The following is a 17,333-nucleotide window of genomic DNA, read 5'->3' on the forward strand; positions in this document are numbered from 1 at the left end:
GCAGATTTGCAAGATGCTATCAAAGAAGCCAAGCTGATCCAGTGAAGGTGGAGACAATGAAGAGTGCTTTTAACAATGTGAGTAAAGTTATAGTTTATGGAATTAAAGGATCAGCTTTATGAATTTGGCTGAGTGTCAGGTAAAAGAACAGTTTGTGGATATTTTGGAGGATTAAGGGAAGTTTTGTAGTGGACCTCCCCAGATGCTGTTAGACTTCAAACAGTCAGGCCTGAGAAGTCCTTAGAAGCTGTAGAAGCAGAAAGCTGTGGAGTTGTCAGAGGAAGACAGCCTACAAGGCTGAGTTCAGGGAACATATTTTAAGTAATAAGTGAGCTGAGTTAGCTTGTTTATAGAGACACATTAACTAAAGAAAATGTGAATACTCAGAATTTTGCTGAAATGAAACTAATTACAGCTCTGGCAGCTGAGCAAGAATTTTAGTGTGAAGATAAGGGTGCCTCTTCATTGAGGTTTGAGTGTCTACATGTATTGCTGCGGGTGAAATGGATGACCCCTTCTGATATTTAATGAGATCATTCAAATAGTCCTTGACTTGTATATAAATTGGTTTTATTTTAAGGCTTCTTATTAAAAGTACACTAATAGTCTCTTGTGTTCAGTGCTTGAATGTGAGAAAAACACAAATAAAACTAATTATCTATCAAGCCTCTGATTCTGTTCTGTGATTTGAATAGTTAGTATTACTGTATGCTGGGACCATATTAACATTTATAAGTTAGTCAGCTGGGCAGACAGGTGGCAAATTAAGTTAAATGCAGGTAAATGTGAAGTGTTTAATTTTAGTGTGAAGAACATGGAGAGACCGCTGATTGGCACAATTCTAAATGGGCTGCCGAGCAAAGAAGGTCTATATCTTATTTCTATAAATCATTGAAGATGGCAGGATTTCTATTAATGCCATAGACTTGGTACAGAGAATAGCATACAGTACCCACGTTATATTAATAAGGGTATAGAGCATAAGAGAATTGAGGTTATCATGAATTTGCAGAAGACACTCAGTTTGAGTTGTTCCCGATGTGGCATCCTGTACATCGGGGAAACCAAGCGGAGGCTTGGAGACCGCTTGGTGGAGCACCTACGCTCGGTTCATCACAAACGACAACACTTCCCAGTCACTAACCACTTCAACTCCCCCTCCCACTCCTTGGATGACATGTCCATCCTGGGGCTCCTCCAGTGCCACAACAACGCCACCCAAAGGCTGGAGGAACAGCACCTCATATTCCGCCTGGGAACACTACAACCCACTGGTCTCAAAAGCAGATAGGTGGAGAGAAGACAGACAGGTCAAGGAGGCGGGGATGAAGCCAGTAAAGGTGAGTGTAGGTGAGAAGTGGGGGTGTGAGTTGGTCCGTGAGGTGGGAGGAGCGGATCGGTGGGAGAAAAGATGGACAGGTCAAGGAGGGGGGTGCTGGTCTTGGGATGGGATGGGGAGATTTTGAAGCTTGTAAAGTCCACATTGAGACCATTGGGTTGTAGGGTTCCCAGGTGGAATATGAGGTGCTGTTCCTCCAGTTTTTGGGTGGCATCATTCCGCCACCTACAATTCTACCCCACTACCAAGGATATATTTCCCTCCCCACCCTTATCTGCCTTCCAGAGGGACAGCTTTCTCCGCGACTCCCTCATCTGCTCCACACTCTCCACTAGCCCCACCACCCCTGGCACCTTTCCTGCATCCGCAGGAGGTGCTACACCTGCCCCTACACCTCCCCCCACACCTCCCCCCTCACCTCCAACCCAGGCCCCAAGAAAATCTTCCACATTAAACAGATGTTCACCTGCACATCCGCTAATGTGGTCGACTGTATCCGCTGTTCCCGATGTGGCCTCCTCTACATGGGGGAAACCAAGCAGAGGCTTGGAGACCGCTTTGTGGAGCACCTACGCTTGGTTCGTGACAAATGACAACACCTTCCAGTCGCGAACCACTTCAACTCCTCCGCCCAGTCTTTGGACGACATGTCCATCCTGGGCCGCTTCCATTGCCACAACGATGCCACCCGAAGGCTGGAGGAACAGCACCTCATATTCCGCCTGGGAACCCTGCAGCCCAATGGTCCCTGCCTCCTTGACCTGTCCGTCTTCTCTCCACCTATCTGCTCCTCTATCCACCTTCTATCATCGCCTCCCTGTCTCTTCATTTATTTCAAAGCCCCCTTCCCCTCCCCCATTTCTGAAGAAGGGTCGAGACCCGAAACGTCAGCTTTCCTGCTCCTCTGATGCTGCCTGGCCTGCTGTGTTCCTCCAGCTCTACACTTTGTTATTACAGTTTGAGTACTGTGTACGGTTCTTGGTGCTATGCCTTTGACCCAGGATCTCCCGGGCTGAGATAACACAGTGTGGAACTGGAGGAATACGTTTCGGGTCAGGACCCTTCTTTTCTGATGAAGCTCCATATTATTTCTGACTCCAGCATCGGCAGTTCTTACTATCCCGGGCTGAGACGAAGATTAAGAGGCTTGGACCTGGATCTAAATCAATTTTAATGTTGGAAAAATTAGAAAAGAACGAACGTGAGATCATGGCACAACAAGTGTTCAAACCTACGCTGGCACAACCTCAATGGGCTGAATAAACTACCAAAAACGACTGCGATTGTTTCATACTCGATACCTCCGGTACGGATTGGTCTTCCCTGACGATCGGTCACTCTCGAATGAATTGCTCCTCCCTGGCAATCGGTTTCTCTGGGAGTTATTGCTGCTCCCTGGTGATCGGTCTCTCCGGTATGGATTATTCGAGTGTGCCCTCGTTGTCCGGGTGACCGTCAGGCAAAGTGAGTGCGGGGCCCGGAGCTGGGACTGACAGTTGGGCTCGGCCGAGGCCTGCGGCCCGGATGATCCGCGCGGATGCTCCGGTTTCTGGGCAGGTGAGCGAGGCCTCGGGTCAAGGGTCAATGGTCAGAGGCACCCTGACCTCTGTCTCACCTCTGACTCCTATGTCACCGACTCCACAGCCCCCTCCCCACACACCACCCTCTAAATCTCACCCTCCTCTGACAGACACCTCGCTCCTTCTCTTCCCCCTGAGACCACCCCCACCCCTTCTGATATCCCCTCCTCTCTGATACCCACACCCCCCCCTCATGCCCCTCTACTCTTCCCCCTCTGAAACTGCAGCCCCCAGCACTCGCACTAGTTGCTCCGTCCTCCTTTTACTATAACTTGGGGCAGTTTATGTGAAAGTGGGATCACAAACACTTTATCATCGTAAGATTCTGAATGAATGGTCTGGATTGAGTGTTGAGTTGAAACCTCAACAAAGGAGGGAAAGAGAATTTAAGTCTGTAATGAGATGGGATGGGATCTGTAACACCCCCGCAAACTGCCATTTCAGTGGAGCTCAGCATTACGAACCTAAAGGAGTCTGAAAGTCCAGTGTGTGTCATGAAGAAAACACATATTTTCTTGCTATGACACTTGACTTTGTGATGGAACGCTACCTCTCTGAGCAGAAATAGATCAACTGTGTCCTGTTCACCATCTCCTACAATCTTGGGTTTTGTGTCATTTATGAACATACAACACACGAATACAGAACACAGACATGACACCTGAACAGTTAAAGACAGGTGCTCCGGAATACCCAAATCATCCCACACAATCTGTGACACGTTGCTTGTTATGATATGGACACTCCCCATCTAAAAGTCACGTGAAAGGAGGCTGCACCAGCCTGAATTGTGCAAAGAATAAAGTCTGGGAAATTCTTCTCCAAGCTGTGTAGGTGATCAAAACCGCCCTAGTAAGCTCTATTGTCCTGGACATTCGACTCAATAGCTTCCTCTTGAGCAAGGTGATATCTTCCCTGGTCACAAACAGCTCCAGCTGTCTCTTGGTGAAATTCAGTGATTCATTGTCCGTTGTGTGAGACAGCACTTTGCTACTTTGTGAGGATGGAACTACCTCCTGACAGTAGCCCTGTGCATGTGAAGTTGTGTCCCCTTCACCTCCTGAATCTGTTTATTGAATCAAACTCTCAACTGGAGCATTATCAGTTCCCGTCATTATATTCTAGACCTCAAACTGATCACTCATGAAGTTTTAATTCCTGTAAAGTCCCAACTCTTCCATGCAGTCTTAAGTAAGAATCTTTACACAGGGAAATTGACATATTCCTGCTCCTCTTCACGTATTCCAAAGACTTAATTTAATCCAATATGTGAGGAGGTTAAAATTGGATTTTGTATAAGTTCGGTATAGTATTGTCTTTTGGTCAACAGTCCTATAAATACACCCTGGCTACTCTGGTTTGCTGTATGACTGTACTTTTAGATTTGGATCCTCTGTTGAATTGTTTCCAATTGATTTTGCAGCCTGACCTGGAATCCCTAAGTACATTGTCCATCCCTGGGGGATATTTTAGCCAGAATTTTCAATGTACCAATGTTTATGTAAAACATACAACATGAAGCAGCCATTTGGCCCAACAAACCCAAGCCAATTTTTATGGTTCATGTAAACTTCTTTCCTTCCTAATTCATCTCACCCCATCGGTTAATCTTTCTATTGATTTCCCTTTCATCTGTTCATGTACTTTGAGACCTTTGTGCAATTTGGTAACAATTCCTACTGCCCAAATAACTTGCATTTAACTTGAGCTACAATTTTCATTGTTGATTTTTTTTTCTACAAACTCTCCTGCTATGCAGGCTCAGCTGAGCAAACATTCTATAATGCAATAGAAACCGACTCCCTGTTACTCACCAAATCACTTAATTTTCTATCCCAGATTCTGTGCAGGAATAGCCAATCATCAGATTTGTCGAATGAGCATCTTGTCAGTGACTGAAGCTGTGAATGCCCTGAGACCATTCTACTTTGCTGTACACCCAGATTTCTTTGGCCAGTATCCGAGAGAGAGGGTAGGTACTGATGGTCTCTGTGAGGTTTCTGAGTTTAAGAACTAATTATCACCTTGGAGAAGGTGCAGAGCTTTACCAGGATCTAGTGTCAGGTGTCATGTGGTGGATAGCACTCTCACCTCAGTATCAAGCAGTTGTGGGATCAAGTCCTACTGCAGAGACGAGAACACTTTCTATGCTGACATGCCCAGTGAAGTACTGAAGGAGTGCAACACTGTCAGAAGTGATTATTTTTTGGATGATTATCTTTTTCAGATTAAAGCCCTGTCTACCCTGTTAGGTAGATGTAAGAGATCCTTTGGTACTACATTAGGGAAAAGAGGAGAGCTCTCCTGAGTGTCCTACCCAATATTTATCCATCAACCATTATCACTAAAATAGATTATCTGATCATTATCCCTTATCATTATCCCTTATCATTATCCCATTGCTATTTGTGCAAAGTTGCTACATGCTAATTAGCAGTCATGTTTCTGATATTACAACAGTGACTAAATTTCTAGTAAGGCGGTTTTGAATCACCTGAGGATGTGAAAGGTAGAGTAGAAATTCAGATCTTTCTTTTCAGAATGTTATCAGGGATGAATGACTTCAGTTATCTAGAGAGAATGGATAAGCTGTGTTGTTCTCCTTACAGCAGAGAAACTTGAGGGATATTTCATAGAATCATAGAATCTCTTTAGTGTGGAAACAGGTCAGTCGGCCCAACAAGTCCACACCACCCCTCCGAAGAGCATTCCACCCAGACCCATTCCCCTACCCCTGCTTTTGCCATGTCTAACCCACCTAACCCAAACATCCCTGGGTACTATGGGCAATTTAGCATAGCCAATCCACCTACCCTGCACATCTCTGGACTGTGGGAGGAAACCGGAGCACCCAGAGGAAACCCATGCAAACATGGGGAGAATGTGCAAACTCGACACAGACAGTCACCCAAGGCTGGAATCAAACCCAGGTCCCTGGCGCTGTGAGACAGCAGTGCTAACCACTTAGCCACCGTGGTGCCCTTTCATAGCATTCAAAATCATAAAGGGGTTTGATAGAGTAAATATAAGGAAGCGGCTCAATGATGGGAAGTTCTGTTACCAGAGGACACAGATAATTGTTAACTGTTCTGGAATGTGCTGTTTGAAGGGGCAGTAAAAGCAAATTCAATAGTGACCTTCAAATGGGAATTGGATAAATAATTGAAGGGGAAGGAACATGGGCAGAATGGGACCTATTTGATAACTTTTTCAAAGAGCTGGCATAGACACCATGCGTCAAATGCTGTCCCTGTTCCAGGTACAGTGTCCTTGTTTCAAATTTTTCTTTAAACTACACAGGCAGGTTCCATCTCTGTCTTTCTGAGACACTCTGAATGTCTTTACACTGGTCTGTTACTACACTGTATGCTCTTAAATCATTTTTATTGCTCTGCCATTTATAATCCATCTCATTTATACTGGCACTATTGCTACATAAATTTGTGGAAACATGGAGCTGGTTCCATGTTGCAAATAGCTTTTTGAGGTGAGCACCCAATTCCTGTGCTTGAATGTGAACCAAATCTAAAAATTGGAGCTAGACTTCTCAGGAATGAAATTAGGAAACAGTCCTACGCACAAAGAGTGGTAACAGCTTGGAACTCTCTTCTGAACACCACAGTTAATGTTCAGTCAATTGTTAATTTTAGAATTGGTGATAGGTTTTTATCTTTTCAAGGGGTGTGAGACCAGGTGGTTACATATCCACTGTGACCTTATTGAATAATGGAGCAGATTCAAGGGGCTGAATAATCTCCTCCTGTCCTTATGTTCAATATAAGAGACAATTGTGGAAACCATTCCATGATTTCTTGTTTGAGTGTAAAGAAGAACCGGTGCTAATGGTCATTATTCCTTTGGAGATAAAGGCTTTCATTCCTTGAATGTTTCAGCCCAGATTTGGTTAGGTAAAGATGTGATTAAAGATGACAGTGGTATTTACCAATTTTTGGTAGAGCTTAAGTATCTGTGCCATGTGACCACTGCCCCACTGAAAAAAATCTTTCAACTCAGACCGGATGAATCAGTGCAGACTCGATGGACCTGATTCTGTGCTGTGCTTTTCTAAGAATCAGATGCAATTTATTTTCAGCTGGAAGAAAGTCTCTGTGTATTGTTTTGCTTTTGCAGGAAGTGAATGAAAATTCCCTCAAGCAGTTGAATAGCTACTTGGAGTGCATGCAAAGACCAGGACAGAAAGCCCTTCAACCTACAAAACTCACATTCTACATCAGAGACACAAGTAGTGATCCAAATGCACCCCAGCGCCATGTAAATACCTCAGGTAGGGGCAATGTTTAAGTGGGAGCTGTATGCACTAATTTTTACTCTTGTTCTGACTTAACCGGTTTCATAGATTTAAGGCAGATATTCTCTGCAGTGTATTGTTGTTCAGGCCTTTAGTTAGAGAGATGTGTAGTCCCAGTGTCCTCAGAGCAAAGTGTTATGTGCTTTACAAAGAAAATGAAGCCATGAACCGTAGAACCCCTACAGCGTGGAAGCAGGACATTCAGCCCACACCGATCCTCCAAAGAGCATCCCACCTGGACCCATTCCCTATCCTATCCCTGTAACCCAGCATTTCCCATGGAAAATCCACCTAGCCTGGACACTATGGGCAATTTAACATGGCCAGTCCATCTAACCTGCACATCTTTGGACTGTGGGAGGAAACTGGAGCACCCGGAGAAAAACCATGCAGACGAGGAGAGAATGTGCAAAATCCACACACGCCAAGGCTGAAATTGAACCTGGGTCCCTGGTGCTGTGATGCAGCAGTGCTAACCACTGAGCCACCATACTGTTCATAATAAGCTTGAATCTAAGCTCATTATGTCAGTGAGTAGCACTATTATCTGAGCCACAAGGTCCTGGATTCAAGTCCAGTTCCAGGGCTTCAGCACAGAAATTTAGGTAGATATTCCAAGCACAGTACTGAGGGAGGTCTACACTGTCCAATGGTATCTTTCAATAAAATGTTAAACCATGGCCTCATTGGTCTGCTCAGGTATACGTACAACGTTCCAATGCATTATTTTGGACAGGTGCAGATGAGGTCGCCTCCATATCCTGGCCAATATTTATCCACTAATTAACATTCGTCTGATGCGGGGAATATGGATGTACAACAGGGGCATTGTGGAGCAGTAACAGTGGTGCAGTGATGTGCAAATGCTTTCCTGCATTGGTACAATGACAGGGTGAGAAGTGCTTTGCAGGAGTATTGTGCTCATCGATGTATATTAGCTCCTGGTCCAGCAATGCTTCAATTTTAATATTTTCGTCATTGCTTTCAAATCTCTCCATGGTCTCGCCCATCCCAGTTCTGTATTCCTCTCCAGCACTACAACCCTCTGAGATAACTGCACTTCTTTAGTTCTGATCTCTTCTATATCCCTACTTTTCTTTCACCCCACCAGTGGCAGCTGTGCCTTTAGTTGCCGAAGTCCCAAGCACTGGAATTCGGTTCCTTTCTGCCTTGCTCTGTTTTCAGACACTCACACCTGTCCTAATATCTCATAAAATCCATACAATGTGGAACCTGGCCATTTGGCCATCGAGTCCACCTGACCCTCTGAAGAGCATCCCACCCAGACCAAACCTCCTACCCTATCCCCTTAACCCTGCATTTCGCATGGCTAATCCACCTAACCTACACATCCCTAGACACTATGGGGCAACTTAACGTGGCCAATGCACCTAACCTGCACATCTTTGGACTGTGGAAGGAAGCCGGACTACCCGGAGAAAATCCATGTAGACACGAAGAGAATGTGCAAACTCCACATAGTCGTAGTTGCTCAAGACTGGAATTGAACCTGTGTCCCTGGCGCTGTGTGGCAGCAGCTCTAAGTACTGTGCCACCATGTTGCCTGGGGTTATGTGTCTATGTCAAATTTTGTTTGATAAGCCTCTTATGAAGCATCTTGTGACATTCTGCAATGTTAAAGACACTACATACACAAAATCAAATTGGTGTAAGCATTGTTCTACTGCTCTTGGTCAAGTTAATTTGAGATCATTTTAGAAATTGCAAGCTGTCAGAATGGGTGATGGCAGCAGCACAATGTAAGCTATGTCGCACTGCAGGACACCTGTTTTTTTGCTCTTTGCATATCAATTGTTGAGATATGGAGTACACTGCCCGAAAAGGCAGCAGTAGCAGATACAGTAGTAACTTTCAAAAGGGAATTGAATAAACGTTTGAATGGGAAGAGGAGTTACAGGGCTTTGGGGAAAGAGTCGGGAATGGAGAAGTAATTCTGAAGAACAGGCATGACAGGCCGAATCACCTCTCGCTGTCCTCTATCATCCAATAATTTGTCTGTTGTCCACCAGTCACTGAAACTAAGCATGCAGGTTCAGCTGACAGTGAAGAAGGCAAATGATATGTTGGTCTTCATAGCGAGAGGATTTTGAGTACAAGAGCAGGGATACCTTGCAGCAATATTACAGGGCCTTGGTGAGACCACGCCTGGAATGTTGTGTGCGGTTTTGGCTTCCTTATCTAAGGAAATGTGATGAAAGTTTACCAGACTAATTCCTGGGATGTCATGACTGACCATATGAAGAGAGACTGGATTGGTTAGGACTACATTCACTGAAGTTTAGAATGAGGGGGGATTTCATAGAAATCTATAAAATTCTAATGGGACTAGACAGGGTAAATGCAGGAAGAATGTTCCAGAGGACCAGAGAGTCCAGAACCAGGAGTCACAGTTTAAGGATATGGGGTAAGCTATTTAGGACAGAGGTGAGCAGAATATCTTCACTCAGAGTGGTGAGCCTGTGGAATTCTCTGCCACAGGACACTGTTGAGGCAAAAACATTGAATGTTTTCAAGAAGGAGTTATAGTCCTTTGATCTAAAGGGCTCAAAGGGTCTGCTGTGAAAGCTGGAACATGGTACTGACTAGGATGATAAGCCGTGATCATATTAAATGATGGAGCAGGCTTGAAAGGCCAAATGACCTACTCCTGTTTTTCTTTTCTGTGTTTAATTTCACACTGTATTGTGGTAAGTTCATTTTATGCCTACAAATTTAGTTAATATTAAGACAAAAACTATTTGTTTCAGGGTTTCGACCAGTCACTTTTACGCTACAGAGTAAGGACCTGCTCAGTGTGGTTGTAACGATCTTGAAATCCTGCAGTTTATCCACTGATCATGTGCAAGATTCACAGATTGACAAGGGCCTGCCTCAGCAGATCAGGAGCGTTCCATCTGGTAGACCTATCAAATGGGATAAGACCTACTATACTGTCACTGGCTACAGGGACCCAGAGGAAGAGTTGGACTGCACTGTCCGTATGGAACCTGCACTTGGGTACAAAAACTGTTACCGCTTACCTTATTCAAGGTTGCCTTAATTGCTGTGATTCTTGTTGTGGCGTAGCCCATTTCCAGATATTCGCATCATTAATATTAGACTCATCATTCAAGTGTCAGCTGTGGCTTAGTGCGTAGTACAACTAAGATGGCCATGAGTTCAAATCTTCACTCAGGTCAGTATTGAGGGAGTGTCAGTGTCAGAAAGACAGTACTGAGTGAGTATGGACCTGTTGGAGATACTGTACTAAGGGAAGGCTGTACTGTCAAAGGATCAATTCAGTGGCCGCCCTGCATTTGGTAATCTGTCAGATCACAGTGCTAAGGGAGGGCTCTGCTCCCAGAGGGGCATTATAGAGGGGCAGTACTGTGATAGGACTACATTATCAAAAGGGCACGGCAATAGAAGTACTGCATTATCACAGGGGTAGTACTGTGGAAGGAAAGTAGAGGGAATGCAGCATTTATAGAATCACAGAAATGTATGGCACTGAAGAAGACCATTCAGCGCATTGTACCTGTGCCGGTCAAAAAAGACCTATTCAAACTAATCAATTTCCGAGCCTGATGTTGATAGCTGTTGACATTGTGCCCCTTGACATGTATAGTTTTACACTGTTTATAATTTATAATTGCCCTTTAAGTACACAAACTATACCTTATAATTGAGATGAAGGTTTCCGCCTATCTTTTAGCCAGTCATTGCAGTCGCCCACTATCCTCTGGGTAAAAAAATCTTCTTCTCCCCTCTAATCTTTCTACTAATCACTTGAAATCTTTGCCCCCTAGTAATTTATGCCTCTGATAAGTGAAATAGGTCATTCCTATGTACTGTATCAAGGCCCTTCATAATTTTAAACATCTCAGTTGAATCTGCCTCAGTATCCTCTGTGAAATTGTAAATTTCCTCTGCCTCTCTGATGTGATCACATGCTTCCGAGAATGAGGTGATCAGAATCACACACAGTATTCTAGTTTCGGTCTAACCAATGCTTTATCTGTTCCAGTATGAACTCCATGCTCTTATATTCTTTGCTTTGACTTGTAAAGAAAGGTATCCCCTACTTCTGCTTTACCATCCTATGTATCTGTTCTGTTACCTTCAGGGATCTGTAAGAATGCTCTCCAAGATCCCTTTCTGCCTCTACACTTCTCAATGTCTTACAATTCCTTTGCTTTGTTTGTCTTCCACAAATTCATTACCTTGAATGCCTCAAGACTGAATTCTATTTGTCATTTTACCACCCACTTCTGCATTATCAATCACCTGGCCAATTTTTATGTCATCTTCAATCCTCTTGATTACCTTTATATTTGTCTAAATCATATACCAAAAAAAGCAAGGGACTCATCCTTGGGAATTCCACTGAAAGAAGATTTCCAATTGCAAAAACAATGGTACAGATGCAGTCTTTTGGATGGGATATTACACCTCACTCGGCATCAAATAATCAGATTATCCAGCCATTATTAAATTGCTATTTGTGGCATCTTGCCATGTGCAAGTTGACTAATGTTTCTTCAATATTACAAGAGTAGGTACACTTCAAAAGGGGCAGTGAAATGTTTTGGCATGTCCTGAAATCATGAAAAGCAGTTCATTAACTGCTCTGTTCTTGTAAACTAAGGGATTTGGTTTGCAAGAGAAATCTTTTTGAAATCTTATGACACAAAAAGAGGCCATTCAGTCCACTGTGCCTGAGCTGATCTTTGGAACAGCAATCTAATTAGTCCCATTCTCCGTCTCTTTCCCAAACTCTATCCATTTTTCCTTATCAAGAATTCATCCAGTTCTTTTTGGCACATATTGAATTTGTTTTACCACCCTTACAGGAATCGGATTCTCACAATATTACGTAAAACTTGTCCATTTTAGGCTATTCCAGTGACTTGTTTATACAAAAGGTAAATTAAACAAGTTTTCATAGATTTCAATATTTTATAAATGAAGACCATGACAAGTTGTATTGAATCTATTTACACTTAATAATATTGTGAAATGTGTGATTTGAACAGGCTTGGTGATGCTAGTTAAGAAGTCTGTCAGTTTTTCTCAAATTGATGTTGCAAGAGTAATAGACAATCCTAAATTTTGCTGGGTGAGAGTTACTAGTCAAAGGTTTCTCAACCCCATGGTTTTTGGTTTTGGAATCCTTTTGAGGAAATCATGGGTGTTATTGAGAGAATAATGCTGAAAAACTGATGTAATATTAATTTTGCAGGTTGTGGTTACATAAAAACAGAGCTACTGCCTCCGAGAAGTTAACTATCAGTATTCCACTGCGAGATGAGCTCAATCATTTAAAAACGGAACTGTGTCAGCAACTGGAGATAGCTGATATCAGGTACTGCTTCTAAAAGGAAGCTAAATATGTCAGAAAGGGATACATATGTAGAGTTTTAAACGAGTCTCTTTAAATGTAGTAGGGTTTGAGCTGTTTTGTAGTTCAGGGAGGTGATTCCACCCACTCTACAACTGTTTTCCGTGCATCTGTTAAACAGCTTGGGATTAATAGTACTTGCGAATACTGAGGCAAAACCAGATGACCTCAAGCTGAGCTTCCAACCTCATTTCATCTCCATCTCCAAAGCTACTGACTTCCACCTCTATGACAATGCACATCTCTGCCACTGCTAAAACCCTCCACTCTAGTTTTGTTAGATTCAAACTCAGCTATTCTGATGTTCGTCAGGCCGGCCTACAACCTTGCACCTTTTAAACATTGGATTTATTCACAACTACCGATCATATAAAAACTCGGACCACTCATCTGCGATGGCACACCCCTCCCCCCATGACCTACATTGGAATCCAATCTGGCAACAGGATGATTTGAGATTCCTTATCCTGTATCTCTCCCATGCTTCACCCCTCCCTGTTTTTGCTCTCCTCCAATTCCACAACCCTCCCAAGATGTCCACTTCTGGCCTGCGGCATGTACTCAATTTAATTGCCCCACCACTAACAGGGTCAAAACTGTACTCTAGGTGCAGCTTCACCAACATCTTGTTTTTAAGCTCCACCCCTCTCACGATAAAGGTCAAAATTCCATTTGCAATCTGAATTACTTTGCTGCACCTGCTTGCTTTTTGCATTTCATGCACAAGAACACCCAGATTCCTCTGTACTGCTTTTTAATGGAGTCTGTCTTTATTCAATAATAGCCTGCCTTTTGATTATTCCATGACCTCTCACTTTCCTACATTAAATTACAACTGCCAGGTTTTTCCCCATTCATTTGGCCTATTTGTATCCCCTTACAAATTCCTTATGTACTCATCACAGAATGCCTCCCCACCTATTTTTGTATCATCAGCAAATTTGGATACATTTTACTGTGCCCCCTCCTCCCAGGTCATTAATATAAATGGTAAATAATTGAGGTCCTAGGACTGATGCTTGTGGAACTCTACTAGTTATGTCTCTCCAGTCTGAAAACTACCCATTAATCCTAACTGTATGTTCACACATCTTTTAATCCTCAATCTATGCTAATGCATTACTCCCAATATTGTGAGCTCCTATCTTGTGCAATAACCTTTTAAGTGGCACCTTATTGAATGCTTCTCAAAATCCAAATACATTACATTTACCAGTCCCTCATTATCATCTTGACCTGTTATATCATCAAAGAACTCTGGCAAATTAGTCAAATGTGATATCCCTTTCACAAAATCATGTGAAGTGCGCTGTTGTGTAAGCTTTTTTAAATGTTGTGCTGTTTCTTCCTTACTGATGGTCTGTAGCATTTTCCCAACATTAAGCCAACTGGACTATAGTTTCATGATTTCTGTGTGCCTCCCTTCTTAAACAGGGGTGTCACATTAGCAGTTTTCCAATCTGCTGGAAGCCTCCTGGAATCCAATGAGTTCTGGAATACAGAAGAATATTAAAGTTTTATTTTTCACATTGTTTTCCAGCATACTTAGGAATATTCCTGAATGCTCATAAGTATATTAGATTCCATCACCAGTAACTTGATTTTAATTTTGCTTTTGGTCTAGGTGGCAGAGAAGTTGGGGAGTAGCTCATCGATGTAGCCAATTACACAGCCTTGCTCGTTTCACCCAGCAGAACTCTCCAGAATTACATAATATCAAAGGTTTGTCTTTTCATAAATACTTGCAAGCATTGGGATATGAAACCAAAACTAGAAAATGGCTATGCTAGCATGTTCAGAAACAAGATAAGCAGGCTAATGTTTCATTTAAGTGTAATTTCTGTGCATTCAAACTTCCTCACTCCAACAGTTTTCAAATTAAACCCACCCAATGCCCTTTCTTCATGCTTACAAACTTCTTGAAAGAAATCTTGTAATTGAATCCTTCTATCACTTCCTCTAGTCCATCTCTGAGTCCCCGTTCCCTCCTTTGATTTCTCTGCTTTTATTTCTGAAGATAGGCTGTCCCCCAATATCCATTACATACCCACTGAGTAGCCACAGTTATCTCGAATACACATTCTCATACCCTGCTTCACTTAAGGACCCTATTCCATTCTCCCACTTTCTCCATCTCTGTCGCATCATTTCCAATTATACCATCTTCCCTCCACAAGGATGCTTCCAATATCATCAGCTTTTTCCTCAACCGAGGATTCTCCATCTTCCAGCACCATTTCTGCCACCTCCAGCAGGATGCCAAGACCAAGTACATCATCTCCTCCCCTCTACTGTCAGCATTCTGCAAGGATTAGTCCCTCTGCGATACTTCCATGACACCTTCCTGTGCAAATGTAGAAGATGTGACACTTGCTCTTTCACCTGCCTCCTCACTCTGTCAGGTTCCAGACATACCATTCCAGCTGATGCAGCGATTTACTTGTACTTTGTTCAGCGTGGTCTGCTGTGCTCACAATGTGCTCTTCCATACATTGGCAAGACCAAACGCAGGCTGAGTGACTCCTCAACAGAACACCTCAGTTCTATCTGTAGGAATGACCCCAACCTTCCTAGTGCCTGCCATTTTAATACACCATTTTGTTCTCATTGCTAACATTTGTGTCCCAGATCTGCTCCAGTGCTCAAGCAAAACTCAACACCAGCTGGAGGAACAGCACCTAATTGTGCACTGAGGCACTTTACCATCTTCAGGAATAAACACTGAGTTCACCAACTTCAGATCATGAACAATTTCTTCCATTTCGATTACGCCTCCCCATCCCCCAGTGTCTGGTTTGCCAATAACAGAGCTGACCTATTTTCTGCTATACTACTAACATCTTCCATTAAAACCTATTCTGTGGTTCTATCCTTCTCCTCCTACTGTTAGTGCTACCTTTGTCTTTCACACTTGGCACACTCACCATTTGTTCCACTTACTCTTCCTTTCCCATTCGTCAACAGCATGACACCACCATTTTCCAGCTGCTTTTGGTTTGAAGAAGGCATCAGACTCAAAATGTTAATTATGATTCTCTCTCCACAGACACTGCCCGAACTGCTGAGTTTCTCCAGCACTGCTTTTATTTCAGATCTAAAGCAACTACAGTACTTTGCTTTTATTTATTTCAGATAGGGATCTGACTAATTTAAAGTGGACCTGTGCAATGGATCTTCTACACTGTGAACGTTGACACAAATCTTTCATCCCTTTCCATGGGTGTGTCTGTTTCCTTTACAGGATGCACTCTAATCTTTGCTGATAGCTCCGGGATGAATGCTGCAGGGCAGATTATGTTAGGAACTGTGGATGTCCATCATCACTGGACAAAAGTAAGTGAAACTAACAGTAAAGACAACATTACAGCAAAATATGTGCATTTCATATTTATTATCTTTATAAATATTTCCAATGTTCTATCTAGTCAAATTTTAGGAAGGGTATCCCTCAACCTAGGGCCCAGGTAGCTGAAGGTACAGCCTCAAGTATGGGATTGAAAGAAATAAGGGATGCTCAGGAGGTCCAAATTGGAGGAGCACCAAGATCTTGGGAGGGTTGTAAGGCAGGAATTTGAAAATCAGAATATAAATTGTAAAATCATGGCATTGCCAGACTAGGAGCCGGTATATCTTGGTGAGTACGGTGGATGATGGATGAATGGGACAAACTGGCACAGTTTTGCATAAGGTTGAGTTGACAGAGAGTGAAAGGTGGGAAGCCAGGCAGAAAACATTTCAGACAAGTCCAGTCTGGAGGTAACAAAGGCATCTGTAAATGTTTAAGTTGTGAATTATGCGCCAAGTATTAGTTTAGTAAATATTTAATTTGTTGTTACTTGAAGCTATTGGAGAGGTTGCCCATCTACTATGATCTTCACAGCCATCTTTCTGTGTTGAAAGAGAGGACCAGCTACCTTCTGGGAGACGTTGAGTTAGTTTATAATGAGGATCTACAGCCAACAATTATGGTCGAAGATTATTACAGAATGTTAAAGACCTTCTATCAGAATTTGATCGTTGTTCAACCTCTGTTTCATCCACGAAGTCTAAAAGGACTGCAAATAATTCTAGAAAAGTGAGTAATTGCTAAAGTTGCTGTCCCAGATCAATAGGTGACTGCAAGTTGCAAGTGAAGCCATACTGTGAAGTGCAGCCAGTGTGACATTATTATGCCCTGAACATCGTGATGCTAGTTATGTATGCATAGATTTGTGCTGGCTTACGGACTTCTGCCAACAGTAACTGATGTCACTGGGCCCATTTGTGCATGTGCAGGCAGCCATTTTGATGGCCATTTTTGCATTTGTACTAGCCTCTCCAGTTGAGGAAGGGATGGTAAGGTGGGTGGGATTTGATGATTTGGCCAATCATATGATAATGAGTCATTCAATAATTTCCTTAGCAATTTCTTTATTCACTCATCGGATGTGGATGTCACTGGCTATGCCAATATCTATTGCCTATCCCTAGTTGACCTTGAGAAGGCACTGATTAGCGCTTCTCAAGGTCAATTTGTAATTGCCACGTCAATTTGTATTGCCACATCCAACATAGGGTTTATCCTGCAGATGGAAACTCCCAGGTTTGATGCACAATCCAGTGGAAAAATCGATCGTGATACTAACCTCGATCTCTATCCAAAGACCTTTCCATGTATTCAATCGAAGTCAAAGTCAGTTGAACATTTAAGAGTGGGTAAAGATA

At 42.9% G+C, this 17,333-nt stretch overlaps 1 protein-coding gene across 2 annotated transcripts in view; it reads left to right on the forward strand.

Moving 5' to 3' along the window:
* Window positions 1–2,340: 2,340 nt before the first annotated feature.
* Window positions 2,341–17,333, forward strand: part of tcaim (T cell activation inhibitor, mitochondrial) — a 20,971-nt gene continuing 5,978 nt past the window's right edge. Inside the window, exons 1-8 of one of the 2 annotated variants that reach the window (XM_020528790.2) lie at window positions 2,341–2,896; window positions 4,759–4,891; window positions 7,051–7,204; window positions 9,997–10,246; window positions 12,471–12,593; window positions 14,254–14,351; window positions 15,871–15,962; window positions 16,472–16,704. In XM_020528790.2, the coding sequence (XP_020384379.1) occupies window positions 2,877–2,896; window positions 4,759–4,891; window positions 7,051–7,204; window positions 9,997–10,246; window positions 12,471–12,593; window positions 14,254–14,351; window positions 15,871–15,962; window positions 16,472–16,704 (1,103 nt within the window). In that variant the 5' untranslated portion in view covers window positions 2,341–2,876. The remainder of the gene's footprint in view (window positions 2,897–4,758; window positions 4,892–7,050; window positions 7,205–9,996; window positions 10,247–12,470; window positions 12,594–14,253; window positions 14,352–15,870; window positions 15,963–16,471; window positions 16,705–17,333) is intronic. The other variant, XM_020528791.2, reaches the window with a different exon arrangement.

The sequence above is a fragment of the Rhincodon typus genome, chromosome 4 (assembly GCF_021869965.1).
Source record: "Rhincodon typus isolate 14 chromosome 4, sRhiTyp1.1, whole genome shotgun sequence".
Classification (NCBI taxonomy): domain Eukaryota; kingdom Metazoa; phylum Chordata; class Chondrichthyes; order Orectolobiformes; family Rhincodontidae; genus Rhincodon; species Rhincodon typus.